This window comes from Pezoporus occidentalis, unplaced genomic scaffold (genome assembly GCF_034315485.1).
Source record: "Pezoporus occidentalis ecotype Australia unplaced genomic scaffold, CSIRO_AGI_Poc_V1 ctg108, whole genome shotgun sequence".
NCBI lineage: Eukaryota > Metazoa > Chordata > Aves > Psittaciformes > Psittacidae > Pezoporus > Pezoporus occidentalis.
Window position 1 is genome coordinate 2,432,180 of NW_026912865.1, and position 18,263 is coordinate 2,450,442.

Here is an 18,263-nt window from a genome sequence, read left to right on the forward strand (position 1 = left end):
TGTTGAGACATGCCAACAAGACAGTAAAGACTTCCCCTGCTTTTGCTTCACTTGTGGTTACCTTTCAGACTTCTTCAGCTACTGCAGCCCTCATCAGCAAGCACTTGTAGTGTTTCAGGTGCAGAGGAAAACCAGCATAATAGGTAGTTCTGGAAACTGATATTGTAAGGATTATCCTACATCCCCTTTATTACGGGGGTGTGGTGCATTGGGGAGTTCACCTCTTTCTGCAGAACTAGTCCTTACAGTGAAAGTAAGTTGTAGAAGGTAAAGTGGCAGAGACAAAACGGAAGTAAGGATAAACTGGTAAGACAAGTAGCTCTGAATACCAGAACAATGTCCTGCTCCTCCTTCCCTCTATTGATAAAAGCCATATAGCAGAAGGGAAACTTCCAACAGCTTGGCAGCCCTCTGGAATCTGCAACTACTTTTAACATGCAACTCACAGCAGAGAATACATTTCCAATGAATTCTTACAGTATGGATGCATTAGCATTAAGCATACAAGAAATGAACAACCTGAAACCAAAGAATGGCAAAGGTCTAACAAGGCAAGATGAACACCTTGACATTTTTCAAGTGTATCTGTAGCATTTATTTGGGCTAATAAACTGCAATCTAGAGTACTTCTCATGTTGTCCCTTAGCTATTGTCTTGCTACAATGCATCTTCATTATGCTTTCAACACTTAGCTATTGTCTTGCTACAATGCATCTTCATTATGCTTTCAACCCTTAACTGCTATGTTGCTGTCATCTTGAGAAAAAGGAGGAGAATCCCATGGCAAGAGATCTTTCAATTCACTACAGAAAAAGCCACTTTGAAATTGCTAATGCAGTCTTTCTGTAACCATTCCCCACTGGGAATTCAGCTTGTTTGCAATTTATTCTAAGTGACTCCAGATGGGGAGCAAAGTTTTGGTTTGTTTGGTTTGGTTTTTTTTGTCTGTATGTATATACATATGCATTTGTTATAATGTAAACTAACAACAAATAATTTAACACTAGCCAATATTACCCAAGGTATCTGCCACGTTTATTATCTCTTCTAGGGCTTCACTCCAGAATTTTCCAGAGAAAATTGCACAGTGAAAATGCAGTATCTCAGCCAGCATGTCCCACCAATACTTGAATTAGTACACACAAGTAGAGGCTCCTTTACACAAGCTAAATCCCGGTGACTGTTCTTCCTGTCCCCAGCTGTAACAAGCACCTCCCACTTTCAAGTACTACTGTTTGATGTGTATGCTGCTAGGCACAATTATATCCACGTTATATTCTTTTGAGTATGGCTCAAAAAAAAAATATTTTGTAGACAGCAATTAAACTTATCTACCTGTGGTAAAAGTTGCAGCTCACTGTGTTGCTTCACCCGTCACATCAGCTGTTCAGATTTGCAACAGCTGCAATACTTTGCACAACAGAAGTAGTCTCTGTAGGATGCTGGATTGTAGCATACAGTCTGAGTAACAGTCCTACACATAAGCAGGTCACTGTCTTCAAATGCAGAAGTACCTCTTTGTATCCAGTGCTGTATTTGAGGCACTCATAACTGCTTGGGTTAACCTCTCCATGGGTGGACACTAGGAACCTGAACAGGTAACATATACTATGTTCTTTCCTGGAGTTGCAGCTTTTGTCAGGCACCTCTGATGGCTCACCTTCAGAGAAACATTACATGCTACAACAAATATTAGTTTAGATAAGAACACAGAATTACAGAAAATGTCTACTATTCTTCCAAGTACAGCTGTGTCCAGTCAGTACTGTTCTTAACACCTGTCACAGAGACTGATACAGGGACACTGATATACTGCTATAAGCAGAAGAGTTAACATAAAGGACTCCCTCTGTAACAGCTACTTCTAATCCAGAACAAACACAGAGACAGCAAATAAACTAAAGAACTGATATAAAGTGTTTTATTAAAACAAACAAAATCACACTTCAGTCTGTGGCCAAAGGTCTGACCAATTTAAACTACGTACCCAATATCCATGTTTCAGAAGTCATATAAGCATGCACATGGAAGGAAGGGAAGCTGGTGCCTGGTGGCATGCTCCTCAAAACCTTCCCTGGAGTGATCTTTAGAATATATTAAGTTTGTTAGTAGGGTACAAAGTTTGAATTCCTACAGGGCATGGAGGAAGTGAAGAACAGGTGTCTCTATTTACATATGTAAGATTCCCATAACCATATTTCAAACAGAAATCTGTTGCCGTTCTAACAGTAGTGGAAACAGTGACAAATATGGACAAAATGCAGGCAAGCATGCATACTGCAAGGGATTTTTTTCAATTTTCCTAAGTTTGTTTATGAGTATTTAGTTGTATTTCACAAGTCTATGCAAACTACTTACACGGAAAGTATTCAAAAGATAGCCCTTTTGAATACCCAATCATCAAGAATTACATGTGAAATGTAGCTTTTTTATGTGGATTACAACTTTCCACATATGAACAATGCTGCAATCCTCCTTTATAACAGAAGGGAATGGATTAGAATGCTATTCCTAAAACATTCTTCATTTTACAGTAACTATTTAATTGATAAGACAGTTTTTAAATGAGCTATTCCGGAACAAAGCTTTCAAGATCATCCAAAAGGAGGTTATAAGCATGCTTTGCTTTCATTGCTAAAGTCATCGCCGATCAACACTACTCAGGTCTATGGTTTAGGCATGTGTAAAGCATGATGAGGATTCTGAAAATACTTTTTTTTTTATCGAAGAAGCCGCTCAACCTCCTTGGACTTGCTCTCTTTTGTCTTCCTCAGTAATGCCTGTTTTATGGCATTGATCTTTTCATCAAGTTCAGCCAATGAATAGTTCTGCTAAAGGAACAAAATAAAAAACACAATCATTTACATTTTGTAATTGCTGGAGAAGTGGCCTAGCACTTTAAACCTGAGGTCACTGCACACTGCACTAAGTGATACAAATACATTTGCAGAATTGTCTGAATCTAGACTATGATTATTAAAGTTGAAAGAAAAAGACTTAGGAGAAACTGACAGTCCTAATCATGGATCAATATATCCATACTATTTCCATTAGATGTTTATTTAACCTGTTCATGAAAAAAAACCCTACAAATATCCTTTGATGTTAAAACACTGGAGAAGCCTACCTAGATCTTACACAACCCAGCTTTACAAATGAAGGGGTTTTTTTTTCCTATTGCCCAACACCAATGTCCTCTGTGCCCACTTAACCTGACATTTTGTTTTATCTCTTCTTACACGAAGAATTGGTCATCATCCTTCTTATAAACATATTTCACTCTATGGAGGATTTTTTTGTTTTTTCCTCATGTAAACAAGCCTAATTCCTCAAGTCTCTGATGGCCCACATTCCATTCTAAGCATTCTCCCCAGGCATCTGCCCCCAAGTGTGACGGCTAGTAGCAGTGTCCCAGCTACTAGTTAATGCATTCCCATATGTGAGGGTGTTGTGAAAATGGCAAGTCTTACTGACTCAGGTTAGTATCTCCTATAATGTCAGGTCTTTCTGCAACACTTTTGCTGAGCCAGACCCTTCTACTTTTATTATCTTTTCATAAATATGAATAACAATAATAAATTTACCAATAAAGAAAATTAAAAAATAATTCAAAACATCCAACAGTAACCACCAAGCCACAAACCAAAACAAAACCAGAACACATTACTAAGAGGCTAGTAAGAATTTGCAAATTGTTTGTTACCCCCATGTTGATTAACAACATTACAGATTTGTTTTATTCTTTCATCTTTCTAACTGGTGAAAACACTAAATAACCTACTCCAGTATAAACTCTTAGAAGACTCATTTCACTGTGACATCCATTAACTTTCTGTCTTCTTTCTCTTTCTTTGCCAGCAAGATATCCAATACTGATGCAGCTACTTCTGAGAAGTTAGATATTTGCTTTATAGAACTTCTGATTACTTTTCACTCAGAACATCCTAAACTTAGGGTAAACAAAAGTTAACAGCACTTACGTGAGGAGGGTGAATCTTTCTCCTCTTGCCAGAACAACTCTACAAAAAAGACATAATCAAGAGACTTAAGGTTGCACTGACAAAGGACCACAAGTAATTCTGTAACAATGTTGACAAGAGTCTTTAAAGTGCAGAAAGAACACTGACTGCCATTCCATGGATTAAAGAAATCTTTTTTTATAATTAAGTACTTTGGATCACGAGGAACACTGCTGGAGAACATTCAGAAGTTGTTGAAGCTTCTCCATGCTTGGCAGCCAAAAACTATCAACTTAACTGAAGCTTCCTTCAGACAAAACCAAGATCAATATCCAGCTTTCAAAACTGTCAATATTTCTCTCCCCCAAAATTTCCAGTATCCACACCAATATTTTTGCAAAAGTCTGGACAAAAGAATTCTAATTACTGTACAATACTACTATTGCGACGACCACAAATTTTTCACAGACCCCCATTCTAGAGAAGATCCTAAAGCCCTTTCTGTGGAAATCTCATCTTATAAAAATGTATGTTTTAAATTCTGGTTTCCAACAACTTGAAGGAAGAGCCTCACAAATAAAGGGTTTTATTGGTCTCCAACATAAACAAACAAACAAACAAAAAGGCAATACTGCCATTGATTTTTGCAGACTCTTCTTTGGCTGGTCACATGGGAGAACATATGAATTAAAATATTATCAATACTAAAAGAGACAGTGTTACATGGGGAAAAAACAAAATAACAGACAAGAAATTTCTACAGCCAACCAGAGCTTGGTGTAGTAATAACTAATGTTCTCTTTGTCCTCAACTTCTTTTGTCAATGGCAGATAAGGTTTACTATTTGGAAAGAAACAGAACTCTGCCTGGAAACTAGCAACATAGAAACAAAAGTCATAGAATCACATGAAACAATTTTTAAAGGGTTTACTCTCCCATTGGAAGTTATTTCATATACCTGATCTTTTGTAATCAAATAATGTACAGAAGCCCAAAAGACTTAAGCCATTAATGATTTGTACCGAGATCAAAACTTTAGTCAATTTTCTTGGCATAAGAAACAGATAAGTGTGGGATTTTTTGCGAAAAGTACTTATCTGAGCAGGTAACATGCTTCAGCCACCTGCTCACCAACCTGGGTGGGGTGGGGTAGGGAGGTGGACAGAGCAGGGAGAAGGAGGCGCAGAAATCCAACCTCCATAATAAATTCCTTATAAATTGTGAATCTTGGGTGGCTGCAGTTTTTTTCCCTCAAATGTATACTATTTTCTTTCAAATGAGAAATTAGGTAGAAATATGAACTTACACAGATGGTCCAAATAAAACAACTATTACACCAAGTCAGCGTTCTCTATCAAGAGTGTATGCCCTTAGGTTTTGTCTGTACATCAAAGACGTAATAACAAAAGTCCCGAATGCATTTAGGTATGCTAAAAGAAGATGAGAGAATTTCTCACCACAGATTGAAAATATTCAGGAGACAGTCCTTCTAGCTCAAGGATTTTATCTTCAAGCTTCTTAATTCTCTGATAAATGTCTCTTGGTACAGGACCACCTAAATACACAAAGAAATCACAAAAAGTGCTTGAGTAACTTTTTAAACCAAAGACTGCAAGTTTTACACATGAATTGTTTTGAGTCCAGCTATCAACTAGTAGCTGAAACAAAACAAGTGGACAGGGTGGTAAAATGGAAGGGTAATTAATATGATTCAAGGTAAAAGCTGATTGATACCCCAATGCAGTCAGTAAAGGCAACAGACAACTTTATGCAGGTGGCTGAAATATGTCTGACAAAGTCCCTGAACAGCTAACGATCACTCTAATGATATCTTAATCACACAAGCAGATGGGATGGCCAACCACACATGAATTCAGCACTAATATCCAAGATTGTTCTGAAGGAAGCCTATCTCCACTGAGCATCAGAAGTTATGAGGACAGGTATGAGCTGCACTAGACAAAGACTAACATTTGCTTAGGCACAGAGGGGAGAAGCAGGGGTATGCAATGTGGTGTGGAATGGAATAGCAGAGATCTGGAAAAACTAAAAACCAAACAAAAAAATGCACAAGCCCTTCCACCTCTCCCCCCACCGAAAAACCAACCAAACAAAAAAACCAACAAACCTGCATACATCACAAAACTAACAGCAACAAAAAAACCCACCTCAACCCATTTGCTGTTTGCAGCTGTACTACAGCAGGCTGGGCTTGTTTCCCCATTTAAGAACAGAACTGATCAAAAGATCAGCCTCAGAAAGCACCTATGTACCATGTTACACAGTATTCTATAAACTAAAATCACTGTTTATCACAACTACTGGCTATCCCAACTAAAATGACAGTCTGGTTCTGAACACCAATGACAACCAGAGCCTTAGCAAGCTTTTACTGATTCTTTTGCCACCCGTTTCCATTTATTTCTAGGTCTGTTAGGTAAGATAATTGTATTGTACAAACTACTGAAATAAGCACTAATGGGGTTTTTTGCCATTCATCTATTTCCTCACTTCAGACAGACCATTTTGCAGGTAGCTTACCTCCTTTCAGTTCTGCTCTCTCCTCATCACTCAGCAGCTACTAACTGAATGGGCTGACCTCTCACTCTTCTTAATATTGCTAACTCTTAATGTAAAGGGAAAAGAGCAGTACTAGCACTAGAAGAAGCTGCTCAGATAAACAGCAGATGAGTTGAGAACAACTCTTTCCATCATCAGAAACCAAAACCAGTGAGCAGGTAGCTGAGGCAGGTTACCTGCTCGGATAACCACCTTTTGCACAGCTGCTGGGGTAAGTAAAAAAATGACCTTGAGACCTTCAGCACTGAATGCCGATTTGGACAGGAGCTGAGCTGGAATTGCACACTTTCCTCTTCCCCTGTACCGTAGTTTACAAACCTGTTCCTTCAAATAAAATTATGTCACCTATTATAGGCAGAACCAGGAAGCAAGCACCCCTCCTTAGCTACTCCCAGTCATCCCTGATATGCATAAACTCCAAAGCTGCATTGTAACCTTAGTGCTGGCCAGCCACTTGCAAATTCTATTTCCATGCACAAAATCCACCTTATTTTTGAGATGGCTATACAGCTAGTATCTGGGAGTATTCTACTTTCTGCCACAGAAGGTGTCCATGAAGCAGGACTGAATCCTAACCTCAGCTTTTCCTGTTCAGTGGGTCAACGCAGAAGGACTCCACTGGCTATTGAGAACCCCTACCTCCAAATATTCCAGACTGGTTTAATCCCATTCTGAAGTGCCTCTCTTTCATTTGCCACCAAAAGCATACATTTACTAACTCAGCATCCTAACTCAGGTGTGAATCTGGGTTCCATTTTGGGTATAAGAACCTAAATATATGACTGTAGTATTTGGGGTGACTAAACATTTCTGTGGATCTATCCATTGTTTTTACAGTCACAGTTTTGAAAGACTTGTCCAGTTTTACTACAGTAATGATAACTAACACAAACTGACATACCGATGTCAAAATTAAAGCATGATACAAACCTGTTTGTAACCGTAAGTGTGCTTCAATGTTTTGCAATCTCTCCTCAACAGCTTGGTTTCCACAATCATGAATGGGGACACTGGCTTTGTGACTGGACCCATGCGCTCCTTCAGATCTAGTCTGAGGACCATATGTATTTACTACTCTAGAAACTAGGTAAAGAGAACACAAATTTAATACACATACACAAGAAACACAAAGTACATCTAACTAAACCAATCAAAATGGTAAAATGTAAAAAAGCTGTGTTAGATGAATTTTCACACAAGTCTCTCATGTGAAGGGTCCCACACATATCAAGATCAAAGGTTCAAGTAAAAGTATTTTCCTATTTTTGCACAAGTAACCAAACCAAACAAAAAAAAAAAACAGGACTTTACATATGCAAAGTAAAAGAATTACTCATACATTCATGTAGAACGGCAGTATCAAGAGTTTGTCATCAGCTGCTGATAAACAGCAGAAAGCCCAGTATCTATGTCAGCAGTTGCACATGCGAGCTGTTGTGAATGCAAAGAAAAGGCCAGACCTAGTATTACAGGAAGCATCATAAATACATGAAGATGAGGGGAGGTAAACAACCAGAAGAACCACTACCAATCTCAGCAAGGAAGTTCTCTTCTAATTTTTGTTATTCAGGTTAACAGCTTTAATAACTCTTCAGCTGCTTCCTGGTCTATCTTTCCTCCTCTCCTGAACCATGTCTGTATCAGAACATTTTTGTCCCTTCTCAAGTCCCTCCTGACAGGACTATTGCAGTGTACTGCAGGTTTAAAGACTATGTTGGAATTCCAGACACTGAAGCACATACTTTCTTGCCCAATACTTCATGAAGGTCACGTCACATTTTTGCTTCAGTTTATGCTGGTTTTACTTCCAGTTCCTTTCTGGGTGTTATTCACATTTCAGTTCATGAACTGTTCAGTTTTTAGTTACTTGAAGTGCAAGTTTTTCTTTTTTTCCTGTAATATGCTACCATCCAAGTTACAAATTAGCACTCAGTTTAAAAAATGTGACTACTGAAAGCAGTTCTTAGATAATAAACTCAAACTCACTTCCCTATCTCCCTCTTAACTCACCAGACCTTACACTCCTTATACCTATCATGCTTCACGCTATTATTCTCAATTCACAATAATGAATTGATTTCTAGAACCAGTATCATGTGGATAACTGAATACTACCATTCTTGAAAAAGGACATTACTTTCATTCTCATTTTGGAGGTTTCATTTATTTTTTTTTAAACACAGAGTAACTTTTGTACACCTAGAGCACAGTAGATAGACAAGCAATCTTTTATATGTAACTTCTGCTGGACAATCATTTCTGCACTATTTACTCTTTTCCAAAAGGTAGTGCCCAGCTCAACACTTCCCATAAACCTGTACCTCAGAACTTCCATTGTGTCCCAAAACTGTTTCTAAACCAACCTGGCTACACCAACTAACAAAAAATGTATGATAATTTTATTGAATCTCAATTCCTCAACTGGACTGCTGGCATTGCCTTAAATGAAAAGCTAAGAACTGTTCTGTTTCTCTGCCCCACTTTACCTTCTGTATCTTTCCTTCCAGACAATGAAAATAAGCTACTTTGTTTTGCTCTTTAGAGCATAACCAGCAACTTAATGAAGGAGTTACAGGATCGAAAACCTTGGAGATGTGAGGATGTAAAAGTACGAGACTCAAAAATCAGTATGTTAAGTTTGCATTTTTTGAGCATTCTATAAGAAGTTTTAAAGTCAAAAATTTATCCATATTTTTCTATCTGGACACTTAATAAAGGGGTATTAAAGTAGGTGCTTACCCTTTATATGGCTTTTAAATCCAGGATAGGGTGTGAAAATTGCATCTGTTCTGGCACAGCTATTTTCTAAATAAATAATAATGACAGAAAAAGTGAGGTCCTAATTATGTCTTTATAATTTAAAATATTCTAACCATCATCAGCTTTGAGGCTTTTAACAAATCTAATGAAAAATTTTCATACAATTAAAACATCAAAAATGCTTCTTTCATTCTACAAACACACTAATATAGTTTCACACACCTGCATGGACCTACTGGTTTTAACTGGATAAGTCACTTATATAAATGTATGCACACGTGTATATGAAAGTTGATTGGATCAACCCAAATTTCTTCCAATTTACATTTTATTTGGTTCTTATTTGTCATTGCATTTCTCTGTAACGTATGTCTGCCTTCCTGTAGAGAAGTCTCTTCCCTGCTTACCACTATTATTCTGGTTTTCTGTCCTTTTTTGAAACTCTCCTCCCATTTTACACTGGTCTAATTACTCATCAGCATTCTTTTATCACCTTCCTGCATTTATTCTGAAGCCTGTGACTTCTTTAATTTGTTTAACCATAAAGGCCTACAGTCCAGACAATCTTAGTTTATTCTAATGTTTCTATTTTAATCTCTGTTAATATACACCAAAGCTTTACACATCTTTTATTATGCCTCAACGTACAAAGGAAGGTCTTTTTATAATTTCTTCTGAACATTATTAATTTTAGGAATCAGTCTTTTACTGTCTAGCATATTCAACTAGATTTGAGCTGTCATTTTCATTCCAACAAACATTCAAGCAGTTAAACTCTCCTCCTATGAAGCTTAAGCAATAATAAGCTTTGATCTCTAAAAGCATATCACAGAGACACTGGCACTTAGAAAATGTCCCCATATACTTCACTTTTAAGATGCATTTGGTTACACAGTCACTGATCGTGCTAATGGGATCCAGCCTGCCAGATGAATATAAGACTGGTTATAGATACAGCAAATTGTGCCAGTTGGTGCATTAAAAACACCAACACTATGACTAACATTGAAAGGAAAAAGTTATTCTAAGTAGCTAGTAATTCAGACTGATTGCAAAAAGTACTTCTTTGTAATTCAACTAGCACTAGGTAACAGTCAATTTAAAACTTTAATTTGAATATGTAATTCACAAGATATTTCTGAATTGCAATTCAGTTAACTTTGGAAGGAAAATCTAGCTAAACCACTAAGCAACAGTTACAAAATCATCTGATTTAAGATTATAGTTCTTAAAATGAACACAGTAATAGCTACAATCTTTCTGTATGGGATGTATTAAAAGGACTACTTCCTTTTTTTGTCTATCTGACAACATCTTCAGTGCACATGAAAATTCTTAACTTTAAAACAAACTTACTCTTAAAATGAAGTTCTGTTTTAAATATAGAATAATGCTTTTGAACAAATGGAAAAGAAAAAAACACCACCAAAAAACAAAACCCAAACAAAAAAAAAAAAAAAAACAAAAAAACCCAAACAAACAAAAAAATCAAAACCAGCCAACTTAAACTGCTATGAAGATTAAAGTCTGGGTATCCAGTTACCTTGATTACAATCAATAACATTGCAAAATTCCCTGACATTATTTTCATTGATCTCAGCTTGTTTCCTCTCGATGAAGGCTGATATCCGCCTGTCAATCTGCAGATAGTAAACATGATGGCATATATCTATTTCATTCTTTAAATTTAAAATTCAGAAAGATATTTTTATTTTTTATTTAGGTAAATCACTTACTTCTGCTTTTCCAGCTTTTATTTGGACCACCTCTGGATCATAATTAATATGAGCTTCCTTCAGATCTCCCAAATCATAACTTGCATACTTTTCTTCAGTCTGACAGTTACCATCATAAACACCTAAACTTGTTTCACAAGTTTGATTGCCTGTTTTACATGTAGGTTCAACATGGCCTATATTTTCCTCTTTAATCAATGACTGGAGTTTTTCTAAAAGAGGCTAGACAAAGAAAACAGTATGTTAGGGTTATCAAAAAAAAAAAACAACAAACAAACCCCACAAAAAAACCCAAAAGAAAAAGCAAAAAAGCCAAATACTGTTACAATTTCTAAAACAGACCAACTGAGATAATTTAGGAATTACAACATCTGCCTCTGATGGAACACAGTAATAAAATTTTAAAAAAGGGAAAAAAGGGCTATTGTTCCAAATACTGTGCACACCATGATTCTGGCCTTTTTGACCTGTGCCTTTTAGATGTTTATATAGGAAAACTCCCAAATTTCTGCAAAAATCTGCCTGCTGCTCATCTGTTACTAGGGAAATCAAAGTGCCAATCATTGGCATCAATGCCACTTAATTAGCATTTCATTCAAATGCCTACTCAGAACAGTAAGGCTTAGTATTTTTCTTCCTTAACATGAAAGCCAATGCTTTCACACTGTAAAGCCTTTACTTTATCACCACAGCACTACATTCTCCACTTGAACCTGCAGTTGCCCAAGCAAATGAGAGAACACAGACATGATTTATATTAGTGTTATCCTGAACACATGCTTTTCTTGACACGGTTTATTATCTACTTAGGTCATGAAATTAAATGAAAGAATGCACTGACATTTATAGCAGCAAAAAGAAATGCTTATTCTACTGCAATAACTCTTACACAGATGTAATATCAAAACCCCAGTACATATGTATGTGTCACCCCCTTTTTTAAGATTTTTACGAGTTTCACCTAGTCTGAATTTCACTGCTTATTTTCCCTCTAGAAATTATTTTTTAAATACAACATGATTTTTACCAGTTACATTTCCTGAAATGATTCAGATTCCTACTTGCAGTGTTCTTACAGTGGGATGTGATTTTTACTTGCTTTTATCTTGCATATTTTCTCTTTTTGGTCATCACACCAAAGATTTGGTGGATGTCTGGAAAACATAAAGGGTCTTTCTTTTACCTACAGACAAGCAAATACAGGAACTTCCTTTTTAACCCTCTCAGTACTACACACTTGAAATAATACATTGACTAGCTGAAACAAAACACTAGTATTCAAATCCCCACCTTTTACAGATGAACTATCAAGTCAAAACACTGTTCTGTTACTAGCTGACAAATTGCTCACCCTCCCTGCCATGCAACTAAATTACACATACTTTTGGCAGGGTTGGAAAGTTTCAAATAGTTAAAAGAAATGACAGTAATGGTGACTGGCTACTTGGCAAGATGAGACATTAATGTCAAAGAAATTACTCTTTAAAAAAAAAAAAAAAAGCTGAAAATATATTTAATTGCAGTAAGACACTCCAGGATGTGTCATGCTGGGATAATGCCACTTCTTGAACCACTGAAAGCACTCCATGAGCCTCAAAACTCACCCAACGCATGGAATCATTATCATAGCATGACACACACCTGCCGTGTCTTATTGCTTAATTACAACCCACCATAGATGGAAATGTATCACATTTACAATGCAAGTCTAGAAATCAATGAGGCTGCGTTTATTCAACCTGCTCACCTACAGTGGCTATTCCCACCACTAATCGGAAAAATCCATAAGCATGAGTACCGATGAGGCACAGTGGAATCCCAAGCATATAACACTTTCGCACTATTTTTTGTTAGACATAGCAACGCAAGAACAAAGCCAACTTAAATTTTACAGTTTAGATAACATAACTACATTCAGCTGTTGATCACTTCTATCAAGTCAAATACGTCCAATGAAATACTTACCTGCAAACATAAAATATGCTGCTGAAGCGCACTGAAGAGCAACACTGGCTGAAGCGCTGATGTGCTTTGAAGCTTGCTCCAATCGATTACAACTTTCACAATATCATCCTCAAGGTTAAGCTTCAAAAGGACAAAGCAAACACAACAAAAAATTATGTTGTTATGCTGTATTAATGTCACAAAAGTATACAAGACTCCTACAGGACAACAATTATGCTCAATCTCATACAGATCCCATTTTTTTTATGAGGACACTGGAGAGGTTTGACATTAATTATAATTCAAGCAGCTGTCATTTTCAAAGAAAGCTAGCGTATGTAGAGTATATTCAGAAATTAAAATTTCCTTACTACTTCATCACACTTTCATTGTATTAATTTGATCTTTAACTTCAGTCGATTCTCAATTCAATTAACTATCATACAAAAACATACTGGTCAGGTTAATCACTCAAATCTTTTCTTTTAATAGATGACAGAACCACCAGTAGGAAGAAACATGCACCCAGGATGGCAGTCTCCTGTAAATTCATGTATTTTGTTGAGATCTGCAAGGCTATCTATTCGTGCATAACCAAGGTCATGATACTGCACCATGCCACATTCTTGAAATTATTACTTGCTGTAATCCAAAGGAGGCTTTGTTTTAAAAATAAGCATTAAAAAACCCAAACAAACAAACAAAAACTTGAGGTTAAACAAGCTCTAGACTATACAGCACCACTATCAAACCCATTTCCAAATCACACTATTTTCCTTTACATGCATTCAGATCAAAATAACAATTGCCATAGTCTATTCTCTTTTCCAAGGAATTGCAATATTTAACTGCCAAAGCAACAGAGACATGTATGGTGAATCTGAAGGTTTATTTAAAGCAACTATGGATCTTCTGAAGATTAAAAATAAACTTTCACTTTCTAATACAAAACAGCTTGTTAATAATCATTAATGAACTACACACTTTCACACCCACTTTTGCTATTTTCGTTGCACTAAAGCTTTTCGCAAGATCTTGAAGCAACAAGCACTTTCATTTCCCAAAGCCAAGTACGCTGCTCTCCAACCAATCTGTAAGTGATCCCCAAATTCTAAAAACAGATAAAACTCTAGCTGAGAATCAAGAGGACTTTCAGGTACTCTATTTGAGACACAGAATTTCCAAGTCAAATAAATATTTGTATGTCTACATCTCATTCCTTCCATTTTCTTAAAAACAAAAAAACAAACAAACAAACAAACAAATACAAACAAAAACCCCAAACCAAACAAAACCCCAGAGACACCTCAATCAGATGACAGAAGTGACCTTTAACATATGGTCTAAAGATATTTAACTTTTAACAGCACCAAATATTATGGACAGGAACACAGACTGCAAATGTACTTGTTTCCTAAATCCATCACACAGTGTATAAGGAAACAATGAGAACTAAACACAAGAATGCCTCCATCACTCTGAGAGCAAAGCAGTGGACAGTGAGTTGTTCTGGGTTAGTTTTAAGCACCAGCATTATCACATTTTTGTATGTAAAGAACTATAAGCCTGAGCCTTCCTTCTTTAGTCAAAGAACAACTTTGTTAAATCCAGTATTAGATTCCAGGTTACATAGCAAAGGCCTTGGTCTGACTAGATATATAACGTATTTTAGGTAGTTTTCACACAAATGGTTATTCGTGTGTAGTACTTAAACTACACAGGATGTAGAAAAAAAATAAGGTAATACTAGTTCTGACCACCTTACAAAAATCAAGAATTTTAAGAATTTAGTAAGAAGAAAACTTTAGGAATTTAGCCACTGTGCATGGGATCATCTGAAGCATGTCTTTCTTCCCAAAGAGAAGAGTAACATCTGCTACACTCCACATCACAGTGCACAGACAGTGGAAAAAAGGCATAAATGTAAGTCATCGTAATGAAACAAAACAGGAGCCCTACTGCAATTTCCTAATAAGCCTATTTTTTCCCAAAGAATCAGATGACGTGTGCCTTCATATCACAGCGTGCGACTCCTGTGCATATGGTTCAATGTACAAAACCAACAGAACTTCTGACTCGGAATAATTTAGATCAGTGATATTTTAAACTCATAGACACTGTTTTCAAATATAAAAATAAGCCTCTCCTGCATCCAAACATGTTTCTAGTACAACATAATTAGTTTTCTCATCCTTCTGCTTCTAAGAACTGTGACAGGTTTATAAATCCTGTGATTTGCTAACATCAAAGCCTTTGTATATTTACAAGTCCATAGCCTATTCTGTAGCAATTTACAGGATCATAAGTCATTTCAGCCCTTTGAAATTGTTTTATGAAAGACATTGTTACTTGGGGTTTAAAAGAACTTTTCATGATCAGTCATATTGGTTTTAAGAGTTGTTATCCCTAGATGTCTTCTGTGCTTCAAGTGAATGCTGTAGTAAAAAAAAATCCTGTGCCAGAAATATTCCTGTTTACAGTCCAAACTGCTAGCATAAATCCAACTTAAACTACTACAATGGATCATAAACTGTGACAGCTAATCTGGCACATGTTCACTCATCTGTATAAAAGGGAAATGAGGAATCAGTTCGTGGTTTCAGTCAAAAATGCAAGATGGATTGTTGGAGTCAGTAACCTGGTAGAACACCAGTTAAATCTACCAGAACTCAGGTGCTGGCAGACAAGAGTTTAACTCAACTACTGGAAACAATCATGACTGAGCAATTAAATGGGCCTCAGCCAAGATGGAGCAAGCAGACCCCTACTCATACTTCAGTGCAGTGCACTGTAAAATTGGTTTGTTGTCATGGAAATACACTCCAAATGCCAATGAAGACAATTTTACACTACAACTAATGTAAGTCTACTGAGGCAGATGTAGTAACTCTAAACCGATTTCTTGCAATTGGCTGTGCATGCCAAAACAATGTTAAAAATTACTAAACTCTCTCCTGTTACATGCTAGACACAGAGCAAACACGGCAAACGAGAGAAAGTAGTAATTAATGTAGGTTTGAAAACAATTAATTAAACTCGTGACAAGTACCCTAGTTAGAGTTCAGGAAACTTTTCCTTTATTATTCTTTGTGTTTTTCATAAATACAAGAGCTCAACTTTTCCCTCATGTTAACGCTGTAAGAACTGCAGTATGAATGACAATATCTGCCATCTAGATAAACTGACAGTCAATAGTTCTTTACTGACTACATTTAGAATTTCCACAAGAAAGAATTATAGGGTATTCTGTCTTCCATACATAGTTTTCCTGTCTCAGTAAGCCCATGAATCAACAGCGTACGATCATCAAGTTGTTTAGCACTGCACTCGTGTTCAAAAGCTAGGGTAGTTCTTAATCACTTTAGTGATAAGCAAACTGACACTTACTACTCAGCACCTAACTTTTCAGGCTCTTAATTCTGGATGACTTTTGTTTGAAAATTAAGAAAATTACTAGCAGACTTTGAGACTAGAAGCAAAGATAATACAAAATTATTCAGATGTGAGGTGAAATATTTTAAAAAATAATTTCACATCAGCCAGCAGCTACTACTAAACTGCATCTAACAGAGGACATTTCTGAGCATTTCTGTAACATAAGCATATACTAAATTATCTCCTGCAAATATCACTCATCATCTGGCCCCAAACCTTCAAGCTGCTAATTTCAGAAGTGTGCTTCTACCACCTTCAAAGAACTACATATATGCTTCCACAGTGGAAAAGGAATTAATCTGTAAATTATTTATGGTAATAATCAAATTGTTACTAAAACCATCTCCTGGTAAGGGCCTCCCACCACTACCATAACATCTGTTAAATAATTCATAACCATTACTAAAACTAAAGTAAGTGTTCAACTTAAGTACCACAGCAAAGCTGCTTTAAAAATTGTGACCCACTGAGACTCACTGTGTGTTTCATAGCATGCTATTACCAAGCAAGCCTAAATTCAAGCTCCTAATCATTTATTTTGATTCAATGCACAGCCAGGTTTTAGCAGCTTTTCAATTCATAATCGTTAATTGTTAAGACACAGCAATTAGGCAGACTGCAGTTTATCATGGAAGATATCAACCATTAAACTGCAAAGTGACATGAGCCGTCCCGTTACTCGAAGGCAGAGGAACGGTGAGGGCACACAGCAGCAGCCCGGGGCTGCCCACGCCAGGAGGCATGCAGCCGGTCCCGCCATCCCAGCCCTGTCAGGGGCTGCACCGCTCCTGCGGCCAGGTGCTAACAGCCTCCAGAAGCGATGACGCTGCCTGCTTGTGCCAGGCTTCTTTTCTCCCCCACGTCGCACCCTACCCCTGGAGCCTAGAAGAGCCCCGCAACCCGGGAACAAGCAGGTGCACGCCCCGCTGGGGCCCCCAAGGCGAGGTGAAGGCGGGGTGTGGGGCCCGCGGCGCTCCGGGCCAGCCCTGCCCCAGGCCTCCCCCTCCGCCCGCCCGGCACTCACCTGCCCCGCCAGCCCGGCCAGGCAGCGCAGAGCGCTGCTCGCCACCTCCGAGGCCGCAGGGTCGGCGCCGATCTCCGGAGCGTGTCCGCCGGGCTGGGGCGGGCTGGGAGCTGCCGCTGCCGCCGCCGCCATGACACCAGGCCGAGCCTCAGCCGCCAACAGCGTCCCAGGCGTCGCTCCGCTATGACGAACACGTCGGATGGCCGAGCCCGCTGGCCCCGCCCCCGAGGGCTGATGGACAGGAGCTGCAGCCAACCGCGGGCTGCGTTCTAGAGGCCCGCGCTGCGCAAGGGGGTGACCGTCCTCGCTGCGCTGGCAGTGGGGAGTTTCGCCTCTGGGCGGTTCAGGCGGCTGGCAAGCTCGAGGAGGGGCGGCTCTGCTCCTCCGCCTGGGAGGGGAGTCTTGGGGAGCGGCTCGGCTGGGGTAGTAGGGCGCGGGCTGGGGAGGCAGCCTCAGGCCTGGTAGGCTCTGTCACCTTCTCCTGCCCCCCCGGGTTTCCATGCTGCCGTGTGGGGAGGACTCTCTCCTACAGTACGATTCTTCCAGGGTGGCGAGCAGCCCCTTTTCCCAAGCCTGAGGGAGCATCATAACTTTTGCTCTTTCCGTGGACGTCTCTGGGACCCTGCAGCGTTTCTCAGCTTTGGTCCATTGCATCCAGTTGTGGGTTGACCCTGGCTGCAGGCCAGTTGCCCACCAGGCCTCTATCACTGGCCTCCTCAGCAGCACGGGGAAAGGAGAAAATAAGATGGGGAAGAATCCTCATGAGTCAAGATAAAGGCAGTTTAATAAAGCAAAAGGAAGGGTTGTGAGCACAGAAGCAAAAGG

General features: G+C 38.5%; 1 protein-coding gene across 1 annotated transcript; it reads right to left on the bottom strand.

The window, feature by feature from the left end:
• Window positions 1–1,909: 1,909 nt before the first annotated feature.
• Window positions 1,910–18,092, bottom strand: MBIP (MAP3K12 binding inhibitory protein 1). Its single transcript, XM_062622706.1, has 10 exons — window positions 17,974–18,092; window positions 17,439–17,826; window positions 13,001–13,120; window positions 11,036–11,257; window positions 10,843–10,939; window positions 9,279–9,344; window positions 7,470–7,622; window positions 5,417–5,514; window positions 3,981–4,019; window positions 1,910–2,831 (listed from the first exon to the last, which is right to left on the bottom strand). The coding sequence occupies exons 1-10, from the start codon at window positions 18,090–18,092 to the stop codon at window positions 2,721–2,723; spliced, it is 1,413 nt and encodes a 470-aa protein (XP_062478690.1). The 3' UTR covers window positions 1,910–2,720.
• Window positions 18,093–18,263: the final 171 nt, after the last annotated feature.

What these genes read in the sequence shown, in the direction of transcription:
- MBIP (XM_062622706.1), bottom strand. Translation starts at nt 18,092, where the DNA reads ATGCAATGGACCAAAGCTGAGAAACGCTGCAGGGTCCCAGAGACGTCC. An exon ending in ACACTTACGGTTACAAACAG is followed by an intron (nt 5,515 to 7,469) that starts GTTTGTATCATG and finishes TTGTGTATTTAG; the next exon opens with GTGGTCCTGTACCAAGAGAC. An exon ending in CTGAATATTTTCAATCTGTG is followed by an intron (nt 4,020 to 5,416) that starts GTGAGAAATTCT and finishes TCTTTTTTGTAG; the next exon opens with AGTTGTTCTGGCAAGAGGAG.